Genomic DNA, 25,756 nt, shown 5'->3' with positions numbered 1-25,756 from the left:
TTTATAGTCGTGCGTAGGTCCTACGGCGTAGCAGCGACGGCGTAGGTTCCGCGTCGGTTTTCATTTATACTTGTGCGTCGCCGTCCGCGTCGACGTGCAAAGACACGCGAAACCGCTGGTTGGCAGTAATCACGCGTGTAACCACAGTAGCAGCAGAAGTCGTCACAGAAGAAGAAGCTAAGCAAGTTAACCCACAAAAGAAGAAAAAATAGCAACTTGTTGTGTATAATTTGAGAAGACCAGCAATGATGTAAGTAAATAAACAGCGACTTATGTTGCAGTTTTAGTTAAATCACTCCTCAACTTGGCTCATCTTTGTTTTCACCGTCTCAACCGCAAATACCTATGACGCAGTTTTTTTACCTGACGGGAGGGGTTCTGGTGGACCAATCACAGAGCTTGCGGTCCGCGTAGGTCCGACGCGCTGTTAGGAATTTTGTGAGGTGCGCGTCAGGCTACGCAGAGCTACGCACAGGCTACGGATAGCCTACGCCGTAGCTACGGCGTAGCACCTACGCACGACTATAAATCGCCCTTTAGATATATTTTTTCCCTTTAAGCCACAAACAAGTTGCAATTACTAAAAGTAAAAACACTGTTACAATTGTTAAAAGAGCAGAGTTAGTTCAGTGATGGTCAGGGACAAATGCCTAACTAAAAGGGAACACTTCAAAAGAATCTAAAACAAACCCAAACTGGAGATTTAATGTGATACATTTTGTGGTAAATATCCATTTGACTTACACGTCACGTCAGAAAGAAGATTAGTCTCAATCACATGTGTGGATGCTGGAATAGTTAAACACTTGTATCTTGTTCTGACAGCATTTGTTTAGAAGTTAAACATCATCCATGTTTAGAAAATTACAAGCAAGTTGTAATTTTAGGTTTCAAACAGAGATGGTGATAGAGAGGCAAAAGTGAAAGATTGCAGCAGGCGTTATTGCACCCATAATTGCAACGTGTTATTAAAAAAAAAAACAGGTAAAACATAAATACGGAAAATTCCCCTATATTTATACAGTACTTTTTCCATTTGTAACAGACATTTTTTACAGTGCAGGTATTTTGTAACATGAATGTTTTAGATGAACACAATAAATTATATATTTAACATGGTAGTCTGTTTTTTGTTAGTACTGAAGATGTCTGGACATATTTAATTGGTTGCAATTTAAGTATATTGATTGTTATTGTTATTGTTATTATTCTTATTCATATTTTATTTATTTATATTTTGCTGCTTGCTACCCCACTCTGACAAAAAATACAAAGAAAGCTCTCAGCACATCAGGCTTGTCATTTCATTTAAATGTATTGAATTAGAAATTTGACAAAGATGTTCAGTAAATCTGATACTGACAAAATGATATTTAGATGTTTGTTCATTCCTTTGTGGTTGAGGAAGGAGAGGCTATAAGAAGATCTCTCTTCTGCAGGAGGAGCCTGTGAAGTAAACAAATCATTTCACTTTATTCACCACTCACTGCAAACATGATGATTTTCTGTGCTCTGCTTCTGTCATTGTTAATAAAAAGTAAGTGAAGTTTAATTGTATTTGCCTTTTAGACATTTATTTTCACAAGCAATGTAGCAATAGTTGCATGTTAGTACAGTTTATTCATTTGTTGTTATTTGATATAAATCCTTTAAATGAAATATTTATGCTTGATTTTCAGCTAAAACATTTGGACAGTCAATAAATAAATTGCAAAACACAACACTTGCATCTGAGGGAGAAAAAGTCTCTCTTTCATGTGAATATGGAGGAACTGTAACTAACTTACAGTGGTATCGCCAGTTTTCAAAATCTAAACCTGAGTTCCTGCTTTGGATTTATCCACATGGATCCACAAGTATCCCTCTTCCTCCCCGCCTTGTACCTAAAATTGATAAAAGCAAAAATCTTCTTAGCCTGGAGATCTTTTCTGTTGAAAAAACAGACTCTGCACTTTACTACTGCGCAATGATGCCCACAGGGACAGGAAACTCATATATACTGTACAAAATCATAGACAGCACTGAAACTCTAGGTATATTTAAAGGGGCCATGTCACAATAATTCTTTAAGAGGTAAAATAAATCCGACAACCGACAACCTCCAGACCTTTAAAAAACAACTTAAAACTCATCTATTCACAATGCTCAATAAATAACTTAGTTTTTTCTGTTCAACACTTTTCATCTTTACTTTATTTCTATATTTCATAAAAATATATGTTATTATAGGTTAAATATAGGTTATTTGTTTTCTTTGATTAATGTTGATCAGTGTTTGCTTGTCTCTATCTGCCTGCTGCTTGTTTGTCTGTCATAATAAGCAGTTGGCCTGTATATTTGTCTTATTATTTGTATTAGGCCCACATTGTGAAGCGACATTGGGTTCTTGAAAGGCGCTATAAAAAATAAACATATTATTATTATTATTATTATTAATTTCATCAAACCACCATCATTGCGATCAGTGTTTGCACTTCATCCGCTAATTTGCATTTTAAATAGTTTGTTTGTTTATTCTGTATGCTTCCCTTTGGATTTATCATTCATAATCACGGACTTAAATTCCACAGCTACGCAGATGACACACAACTGTACCTAAGCACCAAGATCCATCACTTCCATCACAAACTGCCTGTCTGCAATAAAATCCTGGATGAATGCCAACTTCCTTAAACTAAACTGGAATAAATCGGGAATCCTAATCATCGGTCCCAAATCACTCCTTCCCTCCTCCGAAGATTTCACTCTATCTGTCGATGGCCATACAGTTACCGCCTCTCTCCAGATCCGAAATCTTGGTTTCATTTTTGACCCCACGCTCACATTTAAGCCTCATATCCGTCACATCATCAAAACTGCCTTTTTAGACATGCAAAATATTGCTCGTCTACGCCCCACTCTCTCCACATCTGCTGCTGAAACCCTCATCCATGCATTTATTACATCAAGACTCGACTATTGCAATAGCCTCCTATATGGTCTCCCTTCCACTGATCTACAAAAGCTGCAATATGTTCAAAACTCTGCTGCTCGTCTCCTTTCCCACACCCGCTCCAGAGATCACATCACCCCTGTCCTCCAACAACTTCACTGGCTCCCTGTACAACAGCGCATTCACTACAAAGTTCTAATCACCTGCAAAGCCCTCAATAACTTAGCCCCTCCATACCTCAAAGACCTCTTCCAGCATCACCGCCCTCTCCGAAGTCTCCCCTCTGCCGATTTAAACCTTCTCAAACCTATCACCAAATCAAAACACAGAACTTTGGGGGACCGAGCCTTCGCCATTGCCGCCACCACCCTTTGGAACTCACTCCCTATCCACATCAGAAACTCTGACTCACTGACCACCTATAACTATTTCCTGTTTCAATTAGCATACAACTTAAATTAGCACTCTCATGTTTGTTTCATTTTTAAAGCGTCTTTGGGTTCTTTGAAAAGCGCTTTATAAGACTTATGTATTATTATTATTATTATTAAATGACACACCCCAAAATGGCACACTTTGGCTTAGGCCTACAAAGTGGCAATTTAAACATTCTATAATAAATTATCTGTGGAGTATTTTGAGCTAAAACTTCACATACACACTCTGGGGACACCAAAGATTTATTTTACATCTTAAAAATCTCATAATATGACCCCTTTCAGGTAATCGCCCCAGAACTCATTCCTATATGCCGAAACTAAGTGGTGTGAAAGCAGCTTATGACTCCCAGCATGCATTGGTACATGAATAAATGATGTAGATAAACTGTCAAACTATTTAATTTTTGCTGTTGGTTTTCGTTAAGACTTTTTAGTAGCTTGTTTTGTTAACAGTTTTTTTACTTTGATTAAATTTTTTAATCCAATAGTATTTTACATTGTAAAAGTAGTCCTTTTTTGCGTTGTGTTATTTTTATTGAGCATATGTACATAATCCACCATCAGAATTTATCAAATTGTACTTTTTGAACTCACCACTGGGTGGCGCAATCCCTTCAGTCTTATTTAAGGGGCATTCAATGATCATAAAACATCCATAAGTACAGCAGAAATAAAACAGAGACCAGAAGAGTCACATCAGTTTAACTTTAACCTCTTTAACTAAACAATGGTGAATTATGTGATCATTTCTCTGTTTTTCATAGCATTTGATTTTGGTAAGAAATGCATGCAATTCATTTTTTAAATATTAGTATTTATTTGAGATACACAGATATAGAAATAAACAATTTCATAAAAATAGAGATCTAAAGCTCAGATCATAGCGAACAAACAACTTTTCACAGATCTTACACAGAAAACATGAACATACACCTGCTTCTCATTTCAATGCAAGTCTATGTCATTCAAGTGCGGAAAAAAACTAATAAATAATAGTTATATGAAATAATACATTTAATGAATTTTTTTTCTGCAGGTGTGATGGCTGTGGATCAGATTGGGCCAAATAAAGGTGCAGATATTAATGCTGGAGAAGGAGAGACTGTGACTCTGAGCTGCTCATATGATACCAGCAGCAGTGGTGTTAGACTTTACTGGTACAGACAACATCCTAACAGTGAACCTCAGTATTTAATATGGAAAGACGCTCGCTCATGGAGTGACAACCCAGTCTCATGAAAAAACGTACCCTGACTACGTTGGTCCAATTTGCAAAACGTGGAGGGGTTACAATAATGGCCCTAGAATTGTATGACTGTTACATTTTTTTTTCGCCTATTCTTTTAATGGCCCTTGAATTGTATGACTGTTACGTTTTTCTTTCGTCCAAGTCACGTGACTTTCAAGCTACCGGCCGTGAGAACAAAAAAACATGGCGGACATTTCTCTCATTTTTAGTGGAAAAATCTATATTGTGAGTTAGTTTCTGCATAAAAATAAGTTTTGATTACATTTCTAGCGAGAAATATATATTTTATTTTCATAATATGCACTCAGTGAATTTACATAATCACTCGCTTGCTCGATGTTACGCAGATTTTTCAGATCTCGCCAGAATAATGTAAAACTGATACGTTTTTGGTTGCTATGGTTGCTGCCAGGGCTCGTCACATGACGTCTTCTACAGACTATAATAAATAAGAATAAATAGGAAGAGGCAACAATAAATGATCTATGCCAGCGCAAGTCAATATTTATCTGGCCAGTCAACTGGTTTTTAATTTTAAAAATCCCTCGCAGTCTGAACTGCAACAGCACGGTCTGCGGTGAGTTAAACAACGTTCAACTGCAGGATCAATAGCATTCAGCGGTGAGTTTAACAACCCTCAAATGCGGTTAAAACAACATTCAGAGGGAAGCTTTATTTAAACCGCGTTCAACTGCAGATAAAACAACATTCAGAGGTGACTTTAACAACGCTCCACGGCGCGTGGGAGTAGCATTTTAAGCGTTTTCTGATCATGTAGGTAAGTGCTTTGATTACCTTTAGACGTGATGCATGCTGGGAGGCAAATATTTTTTTATCAAAGGCTCGTTGATGGTAATAAATATACATATAAATATACATTTTACTATACTACGATTGTGTTCGATTAATTAATGGGTTGTTTAATTATTAATTTGTTTATTTTAAATCCTGTAATTTAACAACTCTGACGTCATCGAATGCGACGATGCCAAGGTCCATTGCGATTTCCACTCGGTAAGTTGATGGAGATGATTCTTACATTTACACAGCAAAGAAATGTTTAATCGTGACAATAAGTTGTGTTTGGAACATTCTAATGTATAAGGTAGCAATCTTAGGATGGTAAATAATATAAGTCATTAAACAAATAACTTTGTTGCACCACATATGCATAGGCTAATAGCAAAAGTAGCTAATTAAACTATTTTTTGTCGCAAATAAGTTGATAATGCAAGATACAGGGAAATGCAAGATTTTCAGTAGCGATATGTTACCTATATTACACTAGCTCGCAACAATTAAGCCTCTTTTAGCCAACATGATCAGATGAAGAACAGTGTTGCCAGATTGGTTTGTTTTCCAGCCCAGTAATTACTTAAAATCCACACAAAATTATATAATAAACTCCCAGAATGATCTATAATAAACAATACAACTTAATTCATAACAGCACTACTTTTGTGGCTTGTCATGTTGTAATATGAAATAATGAATAATTTAAGTGCTCTTTCAGATATTATATAGGAGCCTACGATAGACACTGCGAATGTAAAATTATTTTCCATTTCTGTACTTTCCCTTAAAATAACAAAATTTCACCTGCCCAAGCCCATTTTAATACACATAGTACAACCCAGAACCAACTAAATGGGTGGAAAACATTCTGCCTGACAAGACTGATGAAGAATACTGGTGAAAATGTAATGCTCTTTATCTCCTACAGCACACACACACACACACACACACACACACACTGGGACACACACACACACACACACTGGGGGAAAGCTGTCCTTAAAAGCAAATGCTGGTCGTATGATCTGTATCCACACATCCATCCAGTAAAACCTTTCATAGAAACTGCCAGTAAACAATAAATACGATAATTGTTTATAAACAAATAATATTATGCTCATAAAAATATGCCGATTTAGCTGTTTTATTTATTCTGCTATATATTATTACAAAAATGTGATTACAGTACAGAATATATATGACATAAACTGATTCACGTTCACAAGGTCACGTTCTTTCTGATCCCATTTTTAAACCCAGTTAGTGTGTAATGTTGCTTTTATAGCATAAATAATACCTGTAAAATGATAAAGCTGAAAGTTCACTGCCAGTCGATTTATTTTCTTTAACAGAATTTGCCTTTGAAAGCCTACAGCGAACGGACGGTTTGGACTTCAGCCCTCTACTTCCTGCTTTAATGATGTCACTAGAACAGTTTTTTGACTAAACTCCACCCACAGGAATACATCAGTGGCCAGCTAAGCTAACGGCAAGCTAATCTGCTATCAAATCACAACACACTAAACAAACTACACAATCACAACACACTAAACAAACTACACAATCACAACACACTAAACAAACTACACAATCAGAACTCGTTACTTATTTCTGAAGGAGGTACTTCACATAACAAGGAAGACTTCAGCCCATTTTTAGGACAGTGAAAACAGCCCTATAGACCCTTTTACTGTTTGTACACAATGATGACGTGGCAGCGTATGCGCGCGCGCATTTAGGCAACGGAAGTATCGTAAGAATCAACAGTGAAGCAACACAAACAGTAAGTTATTTTAAAAAAAATGACTTTATCAACATTTTCAACACAGCTACCAGATCCGTGTACTATAGTGGAGTGGATAAAAGACGTTAGCAGATGGCCAAAAATAAAGTTGCCAGATACATATATACGTATATTAGTATATTATATTTTTGCAACCAAACGCAACAACGGGACATTTTGATGTTGAGAAACCGTTTTAATAAACTTTCTGAGTTGCTACCACGTTAGAACCAATGGGGAATAACACCACTTCTGTTTCCCAAATGCGCGCGCAGGCTATTTGATCACGTGAGCTGTAAAAGGGTCTATAGAGATAAGTAAATTATGTGAAAAATGTTTTTTTGAACGTGAAACATGAACACGTTATATTGCGCACTATAAACACAATCAAAGCTTTAAAAACACAGAAAGAACGGGAGCTTTAATGTTCATAACAGTTCTAATTGTGTTTGTGCGTTCTTTTGTTATGTTTTAAATTAAAAAGCAAATAATTTTAAAATAAGCTAATAATTCCAACTCATATCTCTCATCTTACCTCCTTGGTACCATCTAGTGCGTAAGAAACAATGTAATCATATTTTCATAAAACGAAAACAATATAAAAAATAGTTTAATATGTTTATTATGGTTTGATAAAATAACTTACAATGTGTTGTATGAGAAAGATACTGCTGACTGTCAGACCACATGAAGCATGATGTATCGCCATAAAAACTAAAATTGAATTTTTTATTAAAAATTGTTGTTTAAAAAAATCACACCAGAGGGACAATTTAGACCATTGCCTGAAAAAGTTAAAAACACAAAGTCTTCTTGATATATTCACAAACTCTCGACTGACTATCCCATTGTAAAGATACTGGTATGTCTCTGTGCTTTTATAGTTGCACACTGAAGACACGTCACCCCCGATCAACAACACAAAATCACTGAATATATCTTCATATGATATATCAAAACACTTTAATCCTCACACTGGTTCATACATGGCAGGTGTAGTAAATATTTACAATACTGTTAAAATCATGTTTTATGTGTGCTTCCACGATACTGTTTTCTACCGGCTGGTTATTGAAACGGAGGTCTTGTACAAAGAAGGGAAATACGTCAAATCACTAACGTCCACATTCAAAAATAAGGTGGATACAGTTCAAGACTAATATTTTTTTAATCTTTTATGGTAACACCTCATTTACTTGTTCATTTCAGGTGCGAGCCAAGCCAATTTTATTTATTGGGAAACAGGATAAAAAGGCTTCGAATAAGTGGGTTGCATATATTATTACCCATTGGCACCCCACTCCTGTCACTACAATTTTTTGGAGGAGATGCGGAGGTCTTTATCTTGACAAAAGGTCAGAGTAATGTTTATGTTTAGAGATTTAGGATTTAAAATACATGTATATTCCTTTGTTGATATGTACAGATTTTATGATGAAAGTAAACTTGTATTATAGCAACCTCCACAGGACAGCAGCCTGAGAGCCTTGCCATGGAGCGGCCTGAGAGCCCTGCTGTGAAATGGCTGGAGAACCTCACCAAGAAGTCTGAGGCTATATTTGTACTAAATCTTGTTCTTCTGTCTTCTAGACTCTCTCCAACCTCTCTTGCTCCTACTACCTCTACTGCTTTTACAACAATTTTCTCTCCACTTTTTTCCCCACCTTCACTGCCATGCTCTAAGTTTTTGCCACAGAGGAAGATAAAGAAATCTACCTCTTCCCACTATACCACACTTGTCTCTCTTCAATTTGCATCTGTCTCTTCCAGTTCTAAATCTCAGAAGTGGCCACTGGTGAAGAACAGAATGAAGGATAACTTTTCCTGTTACATCTTACTCCACAATTTGCTCCTAGTCAAATATGTCTTCATGTTAATTAAATTCATTTAGCTAACCAGGTATTTGTTAGCCAGTTCACAGTGTTTTAGAGCCCAATGTCCAAGGACTGTGGTCAATGTAAATTCCTGACTTAAAGGGACACTTCACTTTTTTTTGCTAATTTTCCAGCAGTAAGTTTTACCGTTTTAGAATCCATTCAGCTGATCTCTGCGTCTGGCACTACCACTTTTAGCATAGCTTAGCATAATACATTGAATCTGATTAGGCCATTACCATCACGCCAAAAAATTACCAAAGAGTTTCGATATTTTTCCTATTTAAAACTTGACTTGTACTAAGACAGACGGAAAATTTAAAGTTGTGATTTTCTCAGCTGATATTTCTAGGAACTATACTCTTATTCTGTCGTAATAATCAAGGACTTTGCTGTCGTAACATGGCTGCAGAAGGCATAATGATATAACGCAGTGCCCGAAAATAGTCCCCTTAGTATCTTTCAATAGCAGGGGCAATTTTCGGGCACTGCGTAATATCATTTTGGTTGATTGACAAAAACAAGCACAAATTTGTTTGACACTAATGGAAAGGACTGCATATCACTTCACATAAATATGGACTCATGTGATTCACCTACAAAGCATGGCATTCATGGCTTAATAAACTTTTTGTCTTTTCATCATTTCAGGTTGCTGAAAATGTAGTTGGCAGAAGGTTTCCTTTTCGATAAAATAACTGGGGAACAGATAAATGAGGTAAAATATTATTTACTAAGATGAGTGCTTGTCTTAGTGACTGATTCGGACCTTTCAAAGATAATATCCAGTAATTCAACAGGTAAATAATTATTAATTGTGTTTTGTTTGTGTGTGTCTGTGTCTGTGTGTGTGTGTGTGTGTGTGCGTGTCTGTGTGTGTGTTTGTGTAGAGGAAAGCCGAATTGAAAGTTCACTGGTTACGTGCTCTGTGTGGTAAGTCATATTTTATTACCTTATTATGTTTATTCCATTGAAATGCAAATAGTCCATTCCATAACCAATACAATGTAGGCAGTGATGTCTGTTAGATAAAGTTCCCTGGACATGTTGATCCTGACAGCAAAAATAAATAGTATTTAAAGAGTTAGTCTGGATTTAAACAGAGGGTGATCCTGAATGTGGAATGGGAGATGATCTATCTAATCTGTATGTAGAATAATCTATTAACATCTTGGAATTTTGTGAAGTGGATACAGTCAGGGTTCCCACGGAGCATGGAATTTCTGGAATATCATGGAATTTTAAAGGTCTTTTACAGACATTAATAGTCAATCATGGAATATCAGGGATTTTTGTTTGTTGCTTTAAGGTTTAGTTTCCATTTATGAACAGTTATTCAGCCTGTTAACTTGTATTACAATAGTAGGAGTGATTTGTGCACAAACAAATAAAAATGTTAGCATCTGAAACACTAAGCATGTGATAATTTAGTACTATTTCTGATAGGAGATCTGGTTTTACTTATGCTGGAAATGTGATTTAATAAAACGGTTGTATATTACATATTGTAACAATACATCCATTAAGAGTCAAATTAATAACATTTCATCTTATTTTGGGATTTTGTTTTACCAATAATTAATACCTCTGTTTTGTCAGAATGCATCATGTTAGGATGATGCTGGAATTTGGTCTAGTAGTGTCTTGCAGTATTACTGTAATAATAAATGTGAGGAAGAGGAGAGCAATGATGAGTGGAAGTGATGCAGACACTATCCTTATCTAAAGTGCCAGATCTGGAACACATTAAAACATGCAGAAATTGTTTACCTTATTCCGCTTATATAAAATAGCTTAGTTACCTTAACAAATAGGAGAATATCCTTAACTCACTAATGACAACTTAATAATTCATTTTAATAAATACATTTTGAAATCACTACATTTGAAGGTACATCCCTTCTGGAAAAACCAGCACACAAGCCAGATGGGAAAGTTGTGTTTTGGTGCTGGTTTGCTGGTGACTACCAGCATAGACCAGCATAATTCCCATGCTGGTTTGGTGCTGGTTTAGTGGTGATCAGCATACCAGCATGGACCGGCATGGGAATTATGCTGGTGTATGCTGTTTTTTTCAGCAGGGATGGCTTTCAATATACAGGAACTGTATGGATATTTATTTTAAAGTACTATTTTAACTACAGTCACCAGAAAATGTTGAGAAAAATATGCCAGCTAAGTACAAGTACCTCACATTTGTACTATGTGTTCTAATGACATTATCTGCACTTATATTACAGTGGAAAAACTTGGGATGACACATAGGAGCCTGCCAGCGAATTCCAACACAAGTCCCCACATCCCAACCAGTTTTCAGCATGACAGCCTACACCTTTACATTATCAAGCACCCTTCAACTGTTTAATTTTGAGTGTCTTTGCTTGCTGTTCTTTATTAAAGTTTTTGCACAGTACCCAGTCTCTTTTAGTTTTTTTTTCTTGAATTTTGTCTTTTTAAAAACTCTGTATTTGTCATGAACTAAACAGCAGACAAGAAGTGTCCCATGCAAGATCATAATGTAAAGATTTGTTTGTCATAATTAAATTCCCAAAGGCATTATAATTAAAGATTTTTGAAGCACAGCATGGGTAGTACAGTTTAGGTAAGTCTACTTTAACTATTTGTGTGGTATGCCAGCCATGAATAAGTACCAAAAATTCTCCCAAAGCTACTTAAATCTCACTTAAATTTTGTAGTCCTGATTGAAATGTTCAATTACAATATTAAATAAGAGTTACTTTGACATTTATAATTGTTATTAACAAATTGTAATTTACTTACATTTATTCAGAGTAAAACAATAAAAATTTAGTCATTCTAAATTTAAAACAGTAATTCAAATATATTTTATTTTTGGATATTTCTTTAAAGGACATAAAATATATTTTTTGGTAGCCCGCATGCTGCAATAACTTTATTTTATTTTGCAAGCAAAAATGAAACATTTTGAAATATTGTAGCCTATTATTTATTTCACATACAGTAGGCTATACATCTGGAACAAGTATATAATATTAGTAACCTTCAGGTTTATACTATTGAAACCAATAGGTATTTGCTTAGATAACTGAGAAAACCTTTTTTCCTGTTTCATTTAAGTGTGTGTTTCTGCGTGTGTAATAAACATTATAATCGTACCTACAGCGATTTACAGCGGTGCTGATAATTTACATTCAGGAAGAACGTGCACGTGATTACCATTTATAGACGTGTGACGTTTCCTTGGCGTTAAGCTTTGGTTGGACTAACTTTAATTAAAAAATAATAAGTGATCCGTTTTGCAAACTATGTTTTGCTGTTGTTATGACGTTAGTAATACTGTCAGTAATTGTAAGGTATTGCTATGTTAAAAGAAATTACCCGATTATCGAGATGCTAACCCTATGGTATAACTACACTCTTCAATGAACTACAATTTACAACGCCATGTTTTCCCGTCCCATCGATAGAATGACAATGGCTTATGGGCAATGTAGTTTAAAAACGTTTAGTATTAGAATTAAATAAATACAATCTTTAATGAACAAAATGGCATGTAAATATGTTCATTGTACAAACCTCTATAACATATTTAAGAGTTAGAATGAAATATTGTATTTTATTGTGATTACTTTTTATAATGCTTTTTAACAGCTTTCCATGCATGTCACAAATCTCTGTCCAACATTATTTAGTAAACATATCATATCATAAATAGCTGTCCTAACAATTTTCTCTTTAATAAACTAATCAGACTTTGGTTTAAAGCCATTTGAAATGTGCATTATTTTTGCATTTCCATGGGCTGTTACTGGGCCCCTACACAGATGTACCCTCTTCATCATGGATAACAATCTGTGCTGAGTGACATTTTTATCTGAACAATATTCTTATTTCCCACCTTTTACAAATTCATTGTGTTAGGTTTTGTTGATATTATGAGAAAATCAGAATACAGAAATACAGTAACAAATTTAACAGATAAGTCGAGTCATAAAAATCATGCAATGCAAACAATCACAATATAAAAGACAATAATAGAGCATTATTGTCACAAATGTCATAACATAATGTGACTAAGATACTTTTAATAAATTACACAGAAAAATTGTTGTATCATAACTGTATCATAATGATTTTCAGGATTAAATTTTTATACAGCACACTACAGTTCAACTAAACTGTACTATTTTATTCTCAGCCACCAGCTGATGTTCAAACATCCAATTTCTCCCTGTCAATCATTCTTTGATTATTATTACTCATCCAAGATTATTTGTTGGTGTAGTTGAGGTGATTAGCTGAGGTTGTGTAAATATTAGTTGCCAATCAAATAGTTTATTCTATAGTTTATCGTTTTGCTTATAACAATATTAGTTCATTTTTTTCTATCTAAATGACAATGGAATAAAAATAGAAGGTCGGATGAGAAGAAATACCTCAAATCTCTACTACAATACAGTGGATGTTTGTTGGAGTTGTGCACTTTGACTTTGGCTCTATCATTCAAAAGATATTTAAGATAGATTAATACTTTTTTTACACAATCAACACACACCTCTCTGCTACAAATGAACACTTATAGTTTGTTTATGTGACCCACCGTTATTGTACAATTACACCGAAAGTTACTGGAGTGCAAACATTACAACTTACCTCATAGGTGGGGTTCATTGTAACAAAAAGAGGGTTTGAAAATTTGGTTAAAAGACAAATAATTCAGTTCAATTCAGTCTATATAATAAAGGTGGATGTTCATATCTGCCTATAATAGATGAATGTGTGAATGTCTATCCCAGTGGTTCTCAAACTGGGGGCCGGGAGATGGTGCCAGGGTGGGCCCAGTTTTATGACATTTTATAAAATACATTCATTTATCATGAATTCTGAGTAATTAAACCTAAAAAAATAATAAGCCAACTAACCAACAGCACTACTAGGTATTATTTATTATGTTTTGTTTAATTAAAATAATACATTTTAGAACTGTTTTTGTCATAAAAAATTCTGGGGGGCCGCAAAAGAATGCACTGTACACAAGAGGGGCCGCACACTGAAAAAGTTTGAGAACCACTGGTCTATCCATCCTTCATCTAACATCCTTGCATTATGCATCAATGCATATAAATAGATTTTTATAGGGCCGCACAATTAAGACAAAAAAAATCATAATTGTGATTTATTTTCCCTGATATTGTATTATCATTTTAGTATTTACACTGTTTTCATTTCACTATCATTGTCTACCCGACTGTGTTACAACTAACCCCGCTGTGTAAAAATTATTTCAATCCCAGCTATCAGCTATATGCTGACATGTTTCAAAAACCTGTTATGTTTAAGGTAACAAGACAGTGATCAAAATAATGCAAGGTTGGATTTGGTGACTTACACACCCAACTCAAAAATAGAAAAAAACATTAGACAAAGAAATTTACTTCCATGCCTCTAAAACACTCTCTGTTCAATATCTTAACCAAAACACATTACACAAATTCATCTTCGACAGTCAGAAAAAAGACCAAAAGCACAGATTGCTTGGCCCTGTATAAAAAACATGTAACCGTCTTACAATCAACCCCATGTTTATTTGTGCCCCGCTCACCCCTACTTTAATTATTCACTTTATTTCCACCACTGAGTAGTTGTAGAAGCATATTGTACATGTATACAGTATGTGTATTATGTGAATAAAGAGGCTACATAAGGTTATGAAAAGTAGATTTTATTAAATGCTTTATATTGACAGTTAGAAGTCTTTGTCCAGAATGATGGAAGGTGACAGTCTTGTGGATTACAGACCATCATCAGAAATGTCAAAGTCACTGTCGTACTCATCAGGTGAAGCACTGTACAAGAAGTTGATGTTCTCTGCTCCAGACAAAACTTGTAGGTAACAGTCTATTGCTTGCAAATTTTTCTGATTTTATGTTGCTCTCTGAGAATGGTGCTCAGCAGACCTTTTAGACCCTCTTCACTTAGGCCACATGGTGAATCTTAAAAGAGGAACACAATAACTTTAATTAGAAACTTAATAAACAGACAGTATATTTATTAGAGCAGCCCCTATAAGTCAACAAAATGTTTGCTGGTCAGAAGAGTCATAGTCTGGCAAATTTTGATTGGTGGCTGCACAAAAAGTCTATAGGATGTGGTGACAATCCGACGGACCACACGGCTGGTCCCTATGGTTATTAGAAAGTAGTTATATATTTCAGGAAGAAAAAAGTGCAATGACTTGTTGACCTACAGCCACTTATGGTTTAATAAAATGTGTTTTCATTACTACTTGTTACTTCAATGATTAGAGAGGATATGTCCTATATGTAGTTATGTGAATGTGCACTTTAGCAGATTTAAGTTAATAGGTTATACTCTTACTAAAAACAAAATAAAAATATCCATTGCCATTATGCCATATATTACAAATACATACTTTCCATTGTCTCATTAGAAAACAAGCAGGACAGCTCTCTGATGGCATCAGCACAAGCTTAGAGATTTCCAATGATGGTCCATCTCTGCAACAAGCATCTTCTGCTCCTAAGTCTGCTTGGAGACTTCAGGAGATGTACAGAGTCTGGAATGCAATAATGAAAAAAGTCTTAAGTCATATGTATTAAAAGTCAACCTTCAAATAATCTCTGAACTTGTATAGGGATACAGACTAATATTTGAAGCATTTTGGAAATTGTGTCCTTTTTCATAAAATTTGTCAAATGCATTCATAATATAACAAATTATTATTTCATCACAATCTGCCCATTCCTTTATATCACTGACCTAGCCTTCCAATTAGCTTTCTGTCACTGCCAATTGGGCTTTCATGGACTCTAGGTTTTCTAACTGGCTTTCCAGAGCTTTTTGGTCTACAATGACAAACAATCACAGATAACAAGAAACAAAAAACAAATGTTGTTTAATGCACTTCTTCAAACATTGCTCAGACACATTTCAAAACATCTAAAACAAATTCTACTGATTTCATTACTTTCTGATATCGACGAGTAATTGAGATGGCTAAATTGTTAAACTTTTGCTGATTCCAGCGCATGGCCATGAGAGGCAGATTGTCTGCGCGTCCTGCGAACACAGAAAATGTGTCAGATATCAACATATTTATTATATGATTATATAACTAGTGCAGTTGTCTTACCTGCTTTTCACAATTGTTTTGTAGTCACTGCAATCCTAGAGAGGAAGGTACTGCACTGTCCCACCTCCTCTCCTAGTGTTAATACAGCAACATCCTGCATTTGCCCCACTCCATTTCACCTAGTTAAAGAAAAAAAATATACATAGATGTTCACTTTATTTTCTATCACATAGCAACTTTTCCATACCTCACATTTAAAATTATGGGCTTTGGCATGAAAAACTGAAAGGAATGGGTTCATGTTAAAGGAACACGACAACTTTTTGTGACTTTAGCTTATTCACTGTATCCCCAGAGTTAGATAAATCCATATAAACCTTTTTCATCTCTGTGCGTGCCGTAACTTTGTCTGACGCACCCACCGCTAGCCTAGCTTAGCACAAAGACTGGAAGTAAATGGCTCCAGCTAGCATACTGCTCTCAATTTGTATAGTTTATGTATATATATATATGTATGTGTGTATGTGTATGTATATGTGTATGTGTGTGTATGTGTATGTGTGTGTATGTGCGTGCGTGCGCGTGTGCGTGCGTGCGCGTATATATATATATATATATATATAAGCACTGCTACTTGGGCAGAATAATTTGCTCGCAGCACCTGAGAATGGTGAGGAGAAGAGAGTTAGCTAATCACTCCGCCCAAGTAGCAGTGCTTTGCCTTCTTAGAATTTTGTTCACAGTATATATACGATTAAAAGATGATTATGTCTCATATGACCTTGTTATTTGTACACGAGGTGACGATACAAATCACAACATGGCGTTATTTTGTCACTTATTGGGAGCAGTATGCTAGCTGGAGCTATTTACTTCCAGTCTTTGTGCTAAGCTAGGCTAGCAGTGGGTGTGTCAGACAGAGTTATGGCATGCACAGAGATGAAAAAGGTATGTATGGACTTATCTAACTCTGGGGGTTATCTAACTCTCTAAAGTCCCAAGAAGTCGGCGTGTTCCTTTAAGAAGGTGCTGGAGCTCTGGACAGCTTTTCACAACTATTGAAGGCCAATATTTACAGGTTACATCCTGTTTTCTGGCAAGCTTTTCGTTGTGGTTGTGTTGTGAATGTAGTCCACAAATCTGGTAACATCTTTATCCTTGGCTATAAAGACACCTTCAAAGATGGCCGGTTCCTCAGATCTAAAAATGGGGCAAAACAATTTATGATAACTTATTGTGTAGGTTTACTTGATGCACAAGATTTAAGTTTCTAGATAACACTTTACAGTAAGGTTGTATTTGTTAACAATTAGTTAATGCATTAGCTAACATGAACTAACAATAAACAATATTTCTACAGCATTAATTCATTTTAGTTCATGTTAATTTCTGCATTTACAAATACATTTATAAAATCAAATGTTGTACATTTTAAGTCATACACCATGAGCTAACATTAATTACTGTAATGACATAAAATAACATTAACACGAATTAAAACATGTTGGAAAACGATATTGTTAATTGTTTGTTCAAGTTAGTTAATGCGTTTACTAATACATTATTGTAAAGCGTTTAGTGGAAGAAAAGTGTGTGTACTGTGTATAATAATTATGTATATATAAATACACACACATACATGTATAGTTTTAAGAAAAAAAATATATTTATATAAGAATTATATATATATATATATATATATATATATATATATATATATATATATATATATATATATATATATATATATATATATATATATATATATATATATATATATAAATATAAACATATATATGCACATGCAAATGTTTCTAAATTATATACGTGTTTGTTTATTATTATACACAGTACACCCACATAATATCATGTAAACAAACTTTTATTCTGCAAATGATTAGTCGCGACTAATCGTGAGGCAGCACTAAAAGTGTTACCATTTTCTTTTTAATACAAACACTGTGAAACAAAGTTTGGAGTACCTAGCAGTATTCTTGAAATGATCTACTGAACTGCAAGCATCTCTGGGGTGCATGCAGGGCAGATGAAAGGCTCTTCCTTGCAAATATTGTCCACCTTGAATCGCACAGCCTCCCACTCAAAAAAACTTTTCTGAAAACTGTCTGCTGAGATCTTGCCAGTCTATTAAAAATAAGGAAATCAACAGCTAATAATGTGCAACAAATACATTAGCACCAAGCAGCTTTCAACCCACAATTCAAATATATTATCAATACTGTAGGATAAATACTCACACGACCAAAGCAGACAGTTCGCTGATCCAGCATTCTTAAAAAATGCTTGACAGGACAGTCCTGGTGCCGCCATCTTCATCTCTTGAAATGAAAACAAGATATCTATGGCATAAATTGTGGTGAATTGAAGGGTTGCAGGCCAGTACCCACTTCTGTTTAAGTCTCCCACTGCACATTCCCTGTAAAATAAACCTTAATTAGATTCATTAGTGTTTGATTTCTTTGTACAATTTATACATTTCTTTCTACTTTTCATACTTAAATGTTGTATCAATGCTAAATTATTGGAAATCAAGTATGTAAAGATTTTTAAGATTCTACTATAACAGAACAAAACAAAGTTCTTCACTCTGGTGAACAACCACAGATTTTGTCAGGCATTTCCACGGGTACAAGCCGCACTGAAAAACATCATACAGTGCAGGACAATTAAGATTGTTTGATTTGACTGAATAATATAAGATTGTAATTGAATAATGGTGGCTGACAAGCAGTATCCACATAAATTCATCATCAAACAGAAATAAGAGACAAAAAGGTATAATTGAAATAGTAAAGCTTATTACTGTAGCTTAACTACTTACTTAGGCAGATGTGTGATACCACATTTTCTTGTGCAACAGCCGTGTTCACCAGATGGGCTCTCTCTGCCCTCCACCTCTCTGAAGAGACTTTGACGTGTTCTCCAGTTTGAGGAAGCCAGAAGAAGATCTCTTGGGGTTCCAGGAGGTGATGCCTCGTCACCTGAGAAATCGTTCAGTGAATGCACTCTGTAAAAAATAGTATGCAGTATACAAAAACAATACTTTTATATTTCCCTTTATGAATATACATTTACAGCATTTATTGTACTTCATGGAATGGCTTTGAGTGTAAAAGGTCCGGTATTCTATCAAATTTAAGAAAAGTATTTACATTATAACCTACTGTTATATACTGTAATTTAAACACATTGATGTACACACCAACAGTCTCTGGAGCAAAGGCCACCTCACAATGAGTGTCAGGAGCATTGGGAGGATCAGTGTTCCGAATGTGATCAGCTTTAGAGGATAAAAACAACACAAAGCAACATTTATATATAATATACATATATACAAAATTCCAACTTGTCCCAAGGCTAGTGGCACAGTCTGGTTACCAGTTTGAAATGGTGCAAGCTCTCTGTTTAAAGGTCCCATTTTTCCTGTTTTGAAAGGGGAATCCTGTTAAAGGAAACATATCGCTTGGCATTGAACTTTAAGCTTTATAATTCTGAAGGTATTGTTTATGCACTAACAGCAACCTTACACAAAAAACATTATAGCTAAAGAGAAAAACTACAACACTTTAATTTCCCAAACCCTAATGTTAACAGTCCAGTTACTGGATGGTTATCTATGTCATGCAGATGATGACAGCAAATAAGAATGCTTTAATAAAACAGATTATAAAGAAACAAACTGATTGGCCATTGACATTATCCTTAGAAGTAGAATCCATTAATTTTATACACCTGTAAGTCCTAAACAGTGTAGATACTAAAATATATATTTTAAAATATAAACAATACTGACCTTTCTTTGGTTGATTCCTGCTTGACCTTGGCCTTGCATAGACAATATTTACATCAGTGTCTCTTTGTCTCCAATGCACCCTCGGCTCAGGTGTCTTCTCTGGTGGTGCTGCTGCCTCCTCTTCTTACAGATCACCAAGTGTGTGTGTGTGTGTGTGTGTGTGTGTGTGTGTGTGTGTGTGTGTGTGTTTGTGATGGGGGCATAAAGAGTTGAAGGACCTAAACAGAAAAGAAATAAATAACACACCTATATATAAACACACACATATATGTATGCACACACACACAAATTTAAGCTCAAATCTATGTGATATTGATTTTGTACAGTTAAATGTTTATAATTTATACTGATCGTGTTGGCTGAAATTGGCTTTAATTACTTTATATTAAAACATGATGAGCCACAATAATGGTGCTGTTATGAATTAAGTTGTATTGTTTATTATAGATCATTCTGGGAGTTTATTGTATAATTTTGTGTGGATTTTAAGTAATTACTGGGCTGGAAAACAAACCAATCTGGCAACACTGTTCTTCATCTGATCATGTTGGCTAAAAGAGGCTTAATTGTTGCGAGCTAGTGTAATATAGGTAACATATCGCTACTGAAAATCTTGCATTTCCCTGTATCTTGCATTATCAACTTATTTGCGACAAAAAATAGTTTAATTAGCTACTTTTGCTATTAGCCTATGCATATGTGGTGCAACAAAGTTATTTGTTTAATGACTTATATTATTTACCATCATAAGATTGCTACCTTATACATTAGAATGTTCCAAACACAACTTATTGTCACGATTAAACATTTCTTTGATGTGTAAATGTAAGAATCATCTCCATCAACTTACCGAGTGGAAATCGCAATGGACCTTGGCATCGTCGCATTCGATGACGTCAGAGTTGTTAAATTACAGGATTTAAAATAAACAAATTAATAATTAAACAACCCATTAATTAATCGAACACAATCGTAGTATAGTAAAATGTATATTTATATGTATATTTATTACCATCAACGAGCCTTTGATAAAAAAATATTTGCCTCCCAGCATGCATCACGTCTAAAGGTAATCAAAGCACTTACCTACATGATCAGAAAACGCTTAAAATGCTACTCCCACGCGCCGTGGAGCGTTGTTAACGTCACCTCTGAATGTTGTTTTATCTGCAGTTGAACGCGGTTTAAATAAAGCTTCCCTCTGAATGTTGTTTTAACCGCATTTGAGGGTTGTTAAACTCACCGCTGAATGCTATTGATCCTGCAGTTGAACGTTGTTTAACTCACCGCAGACCGTGCTGTTGCAGTTCAGACTGCGAGGGATTTTTAAAATTAAAAACCAGTTGACTGGCCAGATAAATATTGACTTGCGCTGGCATAGATCATTTATTGTTGCCTCTTCCTATTTATTCTTATTTATTATGGTCTGTGGAAGACGTCATGTGACGAGCCCTGGCAGCAACCATAGCAACCAAAAACGTATCAGTTTTACATTATTCTGGCGAGATCTGAAAAATCTGCGTAACATCGAGCAAGCGAGTGATTATGTAAATTCACTGAGTGCATATTATGAAAATAAAATATATATTTCTCGCTAGAAATGTAATCAAAACTTATTTTTATGCAGAAACTAACTCACAATATAGATTTTTCCACTAAAAATGAGAGAAATGTCCGCCATGTTTTTTTGTTCTCACGGCCGGTAGCTTGAAAGTCACGTGACTTGGACGAAAGAAAAACGTAACAGTCATACAATTCAAGGACCATTAAAAGAATAGGCGAAAAAAAAATGTAACAGTCATACAATTCTAGGGCCATTATTGTAACCCCTCCACGTTTTGCAAATTGGACCAACGTAGTCAGGGTACGTTTTTTCATGAGACTGGGTTGGGAGTGATACTGGTACTCCCACTGATCCTCGGTTTAAGTCGACTACATCACGAACATCCAATGAACTCACTATTACTGGTGTAACTCTGTCAGATTCAGCTCTATATTACTGTGCCATGTGGAGCCCAGTGATACAAAGTCTATGTGAAGCTGTACAAAAACTAAAATATATTTTTCTCTTTGAACCTAAACCACATCAAAACCACAATACACAGAAAGTAATAAATTGAGTGAAAACACCTGTGTGTGATTATGATAAGACATTTTATTGAAACATGTAATAATAAAAGAACAAAAGACATTGTACAACAAAAATTTTTTTTACTGTATTTAATGTATTAATATATTTATTTTAGAATAAATTTGTAAAAATCTTAGTCAGCAATTTTATCATTTATATATTTCATTTTTTTTATAAGTAAAATTATTTAATTAGTGAATTTCAGTGTTATGTCTAACAGTGATTATATAATGTTTTCTTACCAGTTATTATGTGGTATTTTATCTTCCCTAACCACTTTCCTTATAAAACCTGTTGACATTCTTAAAAATAAAATATAGGCAACAGTAACTGTAGGTTCACACCAGCCGCGGAAGAGGCGGCAAAAACGCGTGAACCGCGTCCAGTTTGCCGCTTGAACATTTTGAGTTTACTCGCTTAATCCGCGCGTGAACGCCGCGCGTGAAATTCTAGTCATTCGAGAAATTCACGCGGAAATCCGCGGCATGGGAGGGGCTTCTGCGACTCCGCGGAGACTACACCACTCCGCTCGCTTCCTGTAATCACGTCACTTCTACAGCAAGCTCCTGATTGGTTAACGCGGCGCGGAATTCCGCCAAAGTTCAGATTTTTGAACTCGCGCGTTTCCCGCGGCAACGCTCAATTCGCGCGGAACGCGCGGAACGCCCCGCGCCTTCCGCGCGTTCCGCGACATCCGCGCCGCGGCTACCGCGTGTACCGCGCCGCAGGATGCCTAATCGCGTGTTTGCATTGACTTAACATGTAAATCATCCGCGTTTGCCGCCTCTTCCGCGGCTGGTGTGAATCCACAGTAAAACAGATGGTAATGAATGGAAACTTAATGAAGTATATTAGCATGAACTATATGAGCAGTATGTTTTCACAGCATTTACTTGTTGTAACAAAACATTTATTTTGTATTGCCCTTTTTCAATATTATTTTGGACTGATTTTAAAATAGATATTCCTAAAATAGAAACTCCCAGTATTAGAATTTAGAACCTCATGACATTTTACTTTCCAAAACCCATATTTTTTCAGAAAAAAAAAATTCTATAATTAAATTATTTTGGCAACGTTTATTTTATATGCATAAGACACAAATTAAAGAAACTCTCATATATTTCCTTTTATAAGACTGATGTCACAGTATACTTTGAAACCCTTTCAAACATGCAGAGGTGTAAAATCCATGTGCCATGAGTAAAAGTCCTCCCCAGTATTTTGTTCCAATCACCTGGATTTGCTAATTAGCACAGTTTTTCAGCAGGAGGTGACCTCCTGGCTCGTTGGTGTTTTAAGCCTTTTTGGTGTTTCTTTACATTACCCAAGATCTTCAGCATCTAACATTATACCCTACATGTGAAACCCATGAAAACCTCATATCAACTACTAAACTAAGCTAACATTACTGTGTAAAATTAATGTATACAAAGTTAGATACAGATCCTGAATTCTTGCCTGGCTGCCGAACCTCTCCTCACACATTTTAGCCCCACTTCCCTTTCCCTAAGTGGTTAATCCACTTGTCAGGTTGCCATTGTAAATAAGAAACCGTTCTTAATTACTAACCTGTAAAAATAAAGGTAAAAAAACACAATGATCCATACCCACCATCTCCCCTCATCTTTAGACAACTGAAACACTTTAGCTACTAGTGACCGTGACAACCATTGACTATGCTTGTCCAATGAAACTATAAGCAACAGAGACTGAAGGGAATTTTGGAACCTCACAGAGACTTTACAATAAAATCCTGAAGAGGGCGCTGTACAAACACTGCTGAAACAAAACTTCCCTCCTTGCTATTTTCCATCCCATCTGTCATTGACAACTCACTGACTGATTTATCTCTTCCTCCAGTCAGTAACCGCACCAACATGAAGACACTTTGGTTGTTGAAGTTGGTGATTTTAGCATCAATTTGTCATGGTAACTAAAGCAACTTTTTAATCTCTATTTTTTATTTCTGGTACTTCTGAGTGTTTTTATCATCATTATACTGTAAGTCATGATATAAATGTATTTCTATCTTCCTTTAGATTGTCATGGAGAAGAGAAAGTTGATCAGCCAGAAACACAAATCACTGAGTCTGAAGGAGGATCAGTAACTTTACATTGTAAATTTAAAACAGCTTCAGTAACACCGGATCTCTTCTGGTACATCCAGAGACTAAATGACTTTCCTAAATACATCCTTAGGAGAAGTAAATATGGAGGAGATAATGGCACTGAGTTTCAGAAGAGATTTCACTCTGAAGTGAAGTCAGATTCAGTTCCTCTGATAATTCAGGATCTTCATGTGTCTGACTCTGCTGTGTATTACTGTGCTCTGAAGCCCACTGTGACTAAAACACTTCAACACTCATACAATAACAGAGGAAGCACTCAGTCTTTCTGTTGTGATCATTTACATTCACTACCAGCAAAACATTATTGATGTGGTGACAGTATGCAGAGATTTTGTCAATGTGTATTATATGGACATAAGCTTATTGTTATGGGCAGATTGCTGTCTGGATGTTTTCTGTTTCACCCATGAATTAAAGGTTGTCTCAAAACATTTCAGCACATACAACATTTGAACCATTAGGGGGAAACATCGCTTAAATTTAAAGGTAAGGCTGTCATGTTGCTGAGAATATCAAGAGAAACAAATTACACAGAGACTCACATCAGATCACAAACTCTCTTTATCTCACTGCAGTAATGGCAAAGTGGATGATTGTTGCTCTTTTACTTACAGCTCATGAATCTGGTAAGAACATTCATCATTTATGTTTTAGTATCTTTTTAAATTACGTTTGTGGTAAATAAAATGCAATTCTCGTAAAAAGAAAGATCCTCAATGTTGGTTTACATTTTATTTCAGGTTGTAACTCTCAGGAGAGTGTTGACCAGAGTAAAAGATTTCAAACAGCTTTTGAAGGAGAAGCTGTAAATATCACATGTACATTTATAAAACACATCTGTTCAAGCAGAGGAAGATGAGAGAAATGAAGTCTATAACTGTTACTATGTTAATTAGTATGAAAGTATAAGTCTTGGGATTCAATGATATCATAAAAAAGTGATCACTGAATATAAGTGTTTAATTTATGTTCTGCCAACCCTGTGAGGCTTCCATGAAATCCAACAGCGCTGTAAATGTCCACATACCCTGAAGAGTTAAATATTGTTTACCCAAATCTAATCTGTGATGTAAGTCAGACACACTGAGACTTCAACAATCAGCCTATAAAACACAATCATGGTGACAAATAAAAACAAAGCTTCATGCCGCAATGCATGCTGGGTACCAGGATTGTAGAAAACTCATTCATAAATCCCATCATGCATTGCAACATGACAAAACTTTAGCAACTTTCTTACCATTAACTGTCACCATTGTTGAGATTTGTATCAGAAATCATGAATTCTCTCTTAAGCAAAAAACAACAACAACTAAAAAACACACTAAAGCGTTATAGCAGTCTCATTCAATGTCATTTGCATAGAGCTTTTTATATGCCTGTTTCTTCATAATTAATTTGTGATCAAATTTCATAGTTTCATTGATTTGCAGAGTAGGATATAATAAAAATAAACTGAGAAGGTCTGGAAGGTTTTCCCTCTACATGAAGCAATGAACAAGTGGTCTTACTAAAACATTGTTGCTATTGCTAA

General features: G+C 35.3%; 1 long non-coding RNA gene and 1 gene segment (V, D, J or C); both read left to right on the top strand.

The window, feature by feature from the left end:
• The first annotated feature begins 4,042 nt into the window (after positions 1-4,042).
• LOC135767298 (Ig kappa chain V-VI region NQ2-6.1-like) lies at positions 4,043-23,437 on the top strand. The segment is given in 4 exon segments: positions 4,043-4,148; positions 4,409-4,591; positions 21,841-21,977; positions 23,423-23,437. Coding segments are annotated over 4 exon segments (384 nt in total).
• On the top strand, positions 4,593-11,486 carry LOC135767487 (uncharacterized). 4 transcript variants are annotated; one of them, XR_010542026.2, is made up of 6 exons: positions 4,593-5,635; positions 6,769-6,905; positions 8,409-8,554; positions 8,657-9,791; positions 9,964-10,006; positions 11,314-11,486. It is a non-coding gene; the product is annotated as an uncharacterized lncRNA (long non-coding RNA). The 4 variants fall into 4 exon arrangements; XR_010542025.1 differs by having other exon boundaries at positions 8,409-9,791; XR_010542027.1 differs by lacking the exon at positions 6,769-6,905 and having other exon boundaries at positions 8,409-9,791.
• Positions 23,438-25,756: the final 2,319 nt, after the last annotated feature.

Source organism: Paramisgurnus dabryanus, chromosome 6 (assembly GCF_030506205.2).
Source record: "Paramisgurnus dabryanus chromosome 6, PD_genome_1.1, whole genome shotgun sequence".
In the NCBI taxonomy this organism is placed as follows: Eukaryota; Metazoa; Chordata; class Actinopteri; order Cypriniformes; family Cobitidae; genus Paramisgurnus; species Paramisgurnus dabryanus.
This window is presented reverse-complemented; position numbering and strand designations above follow the sequence as displayed.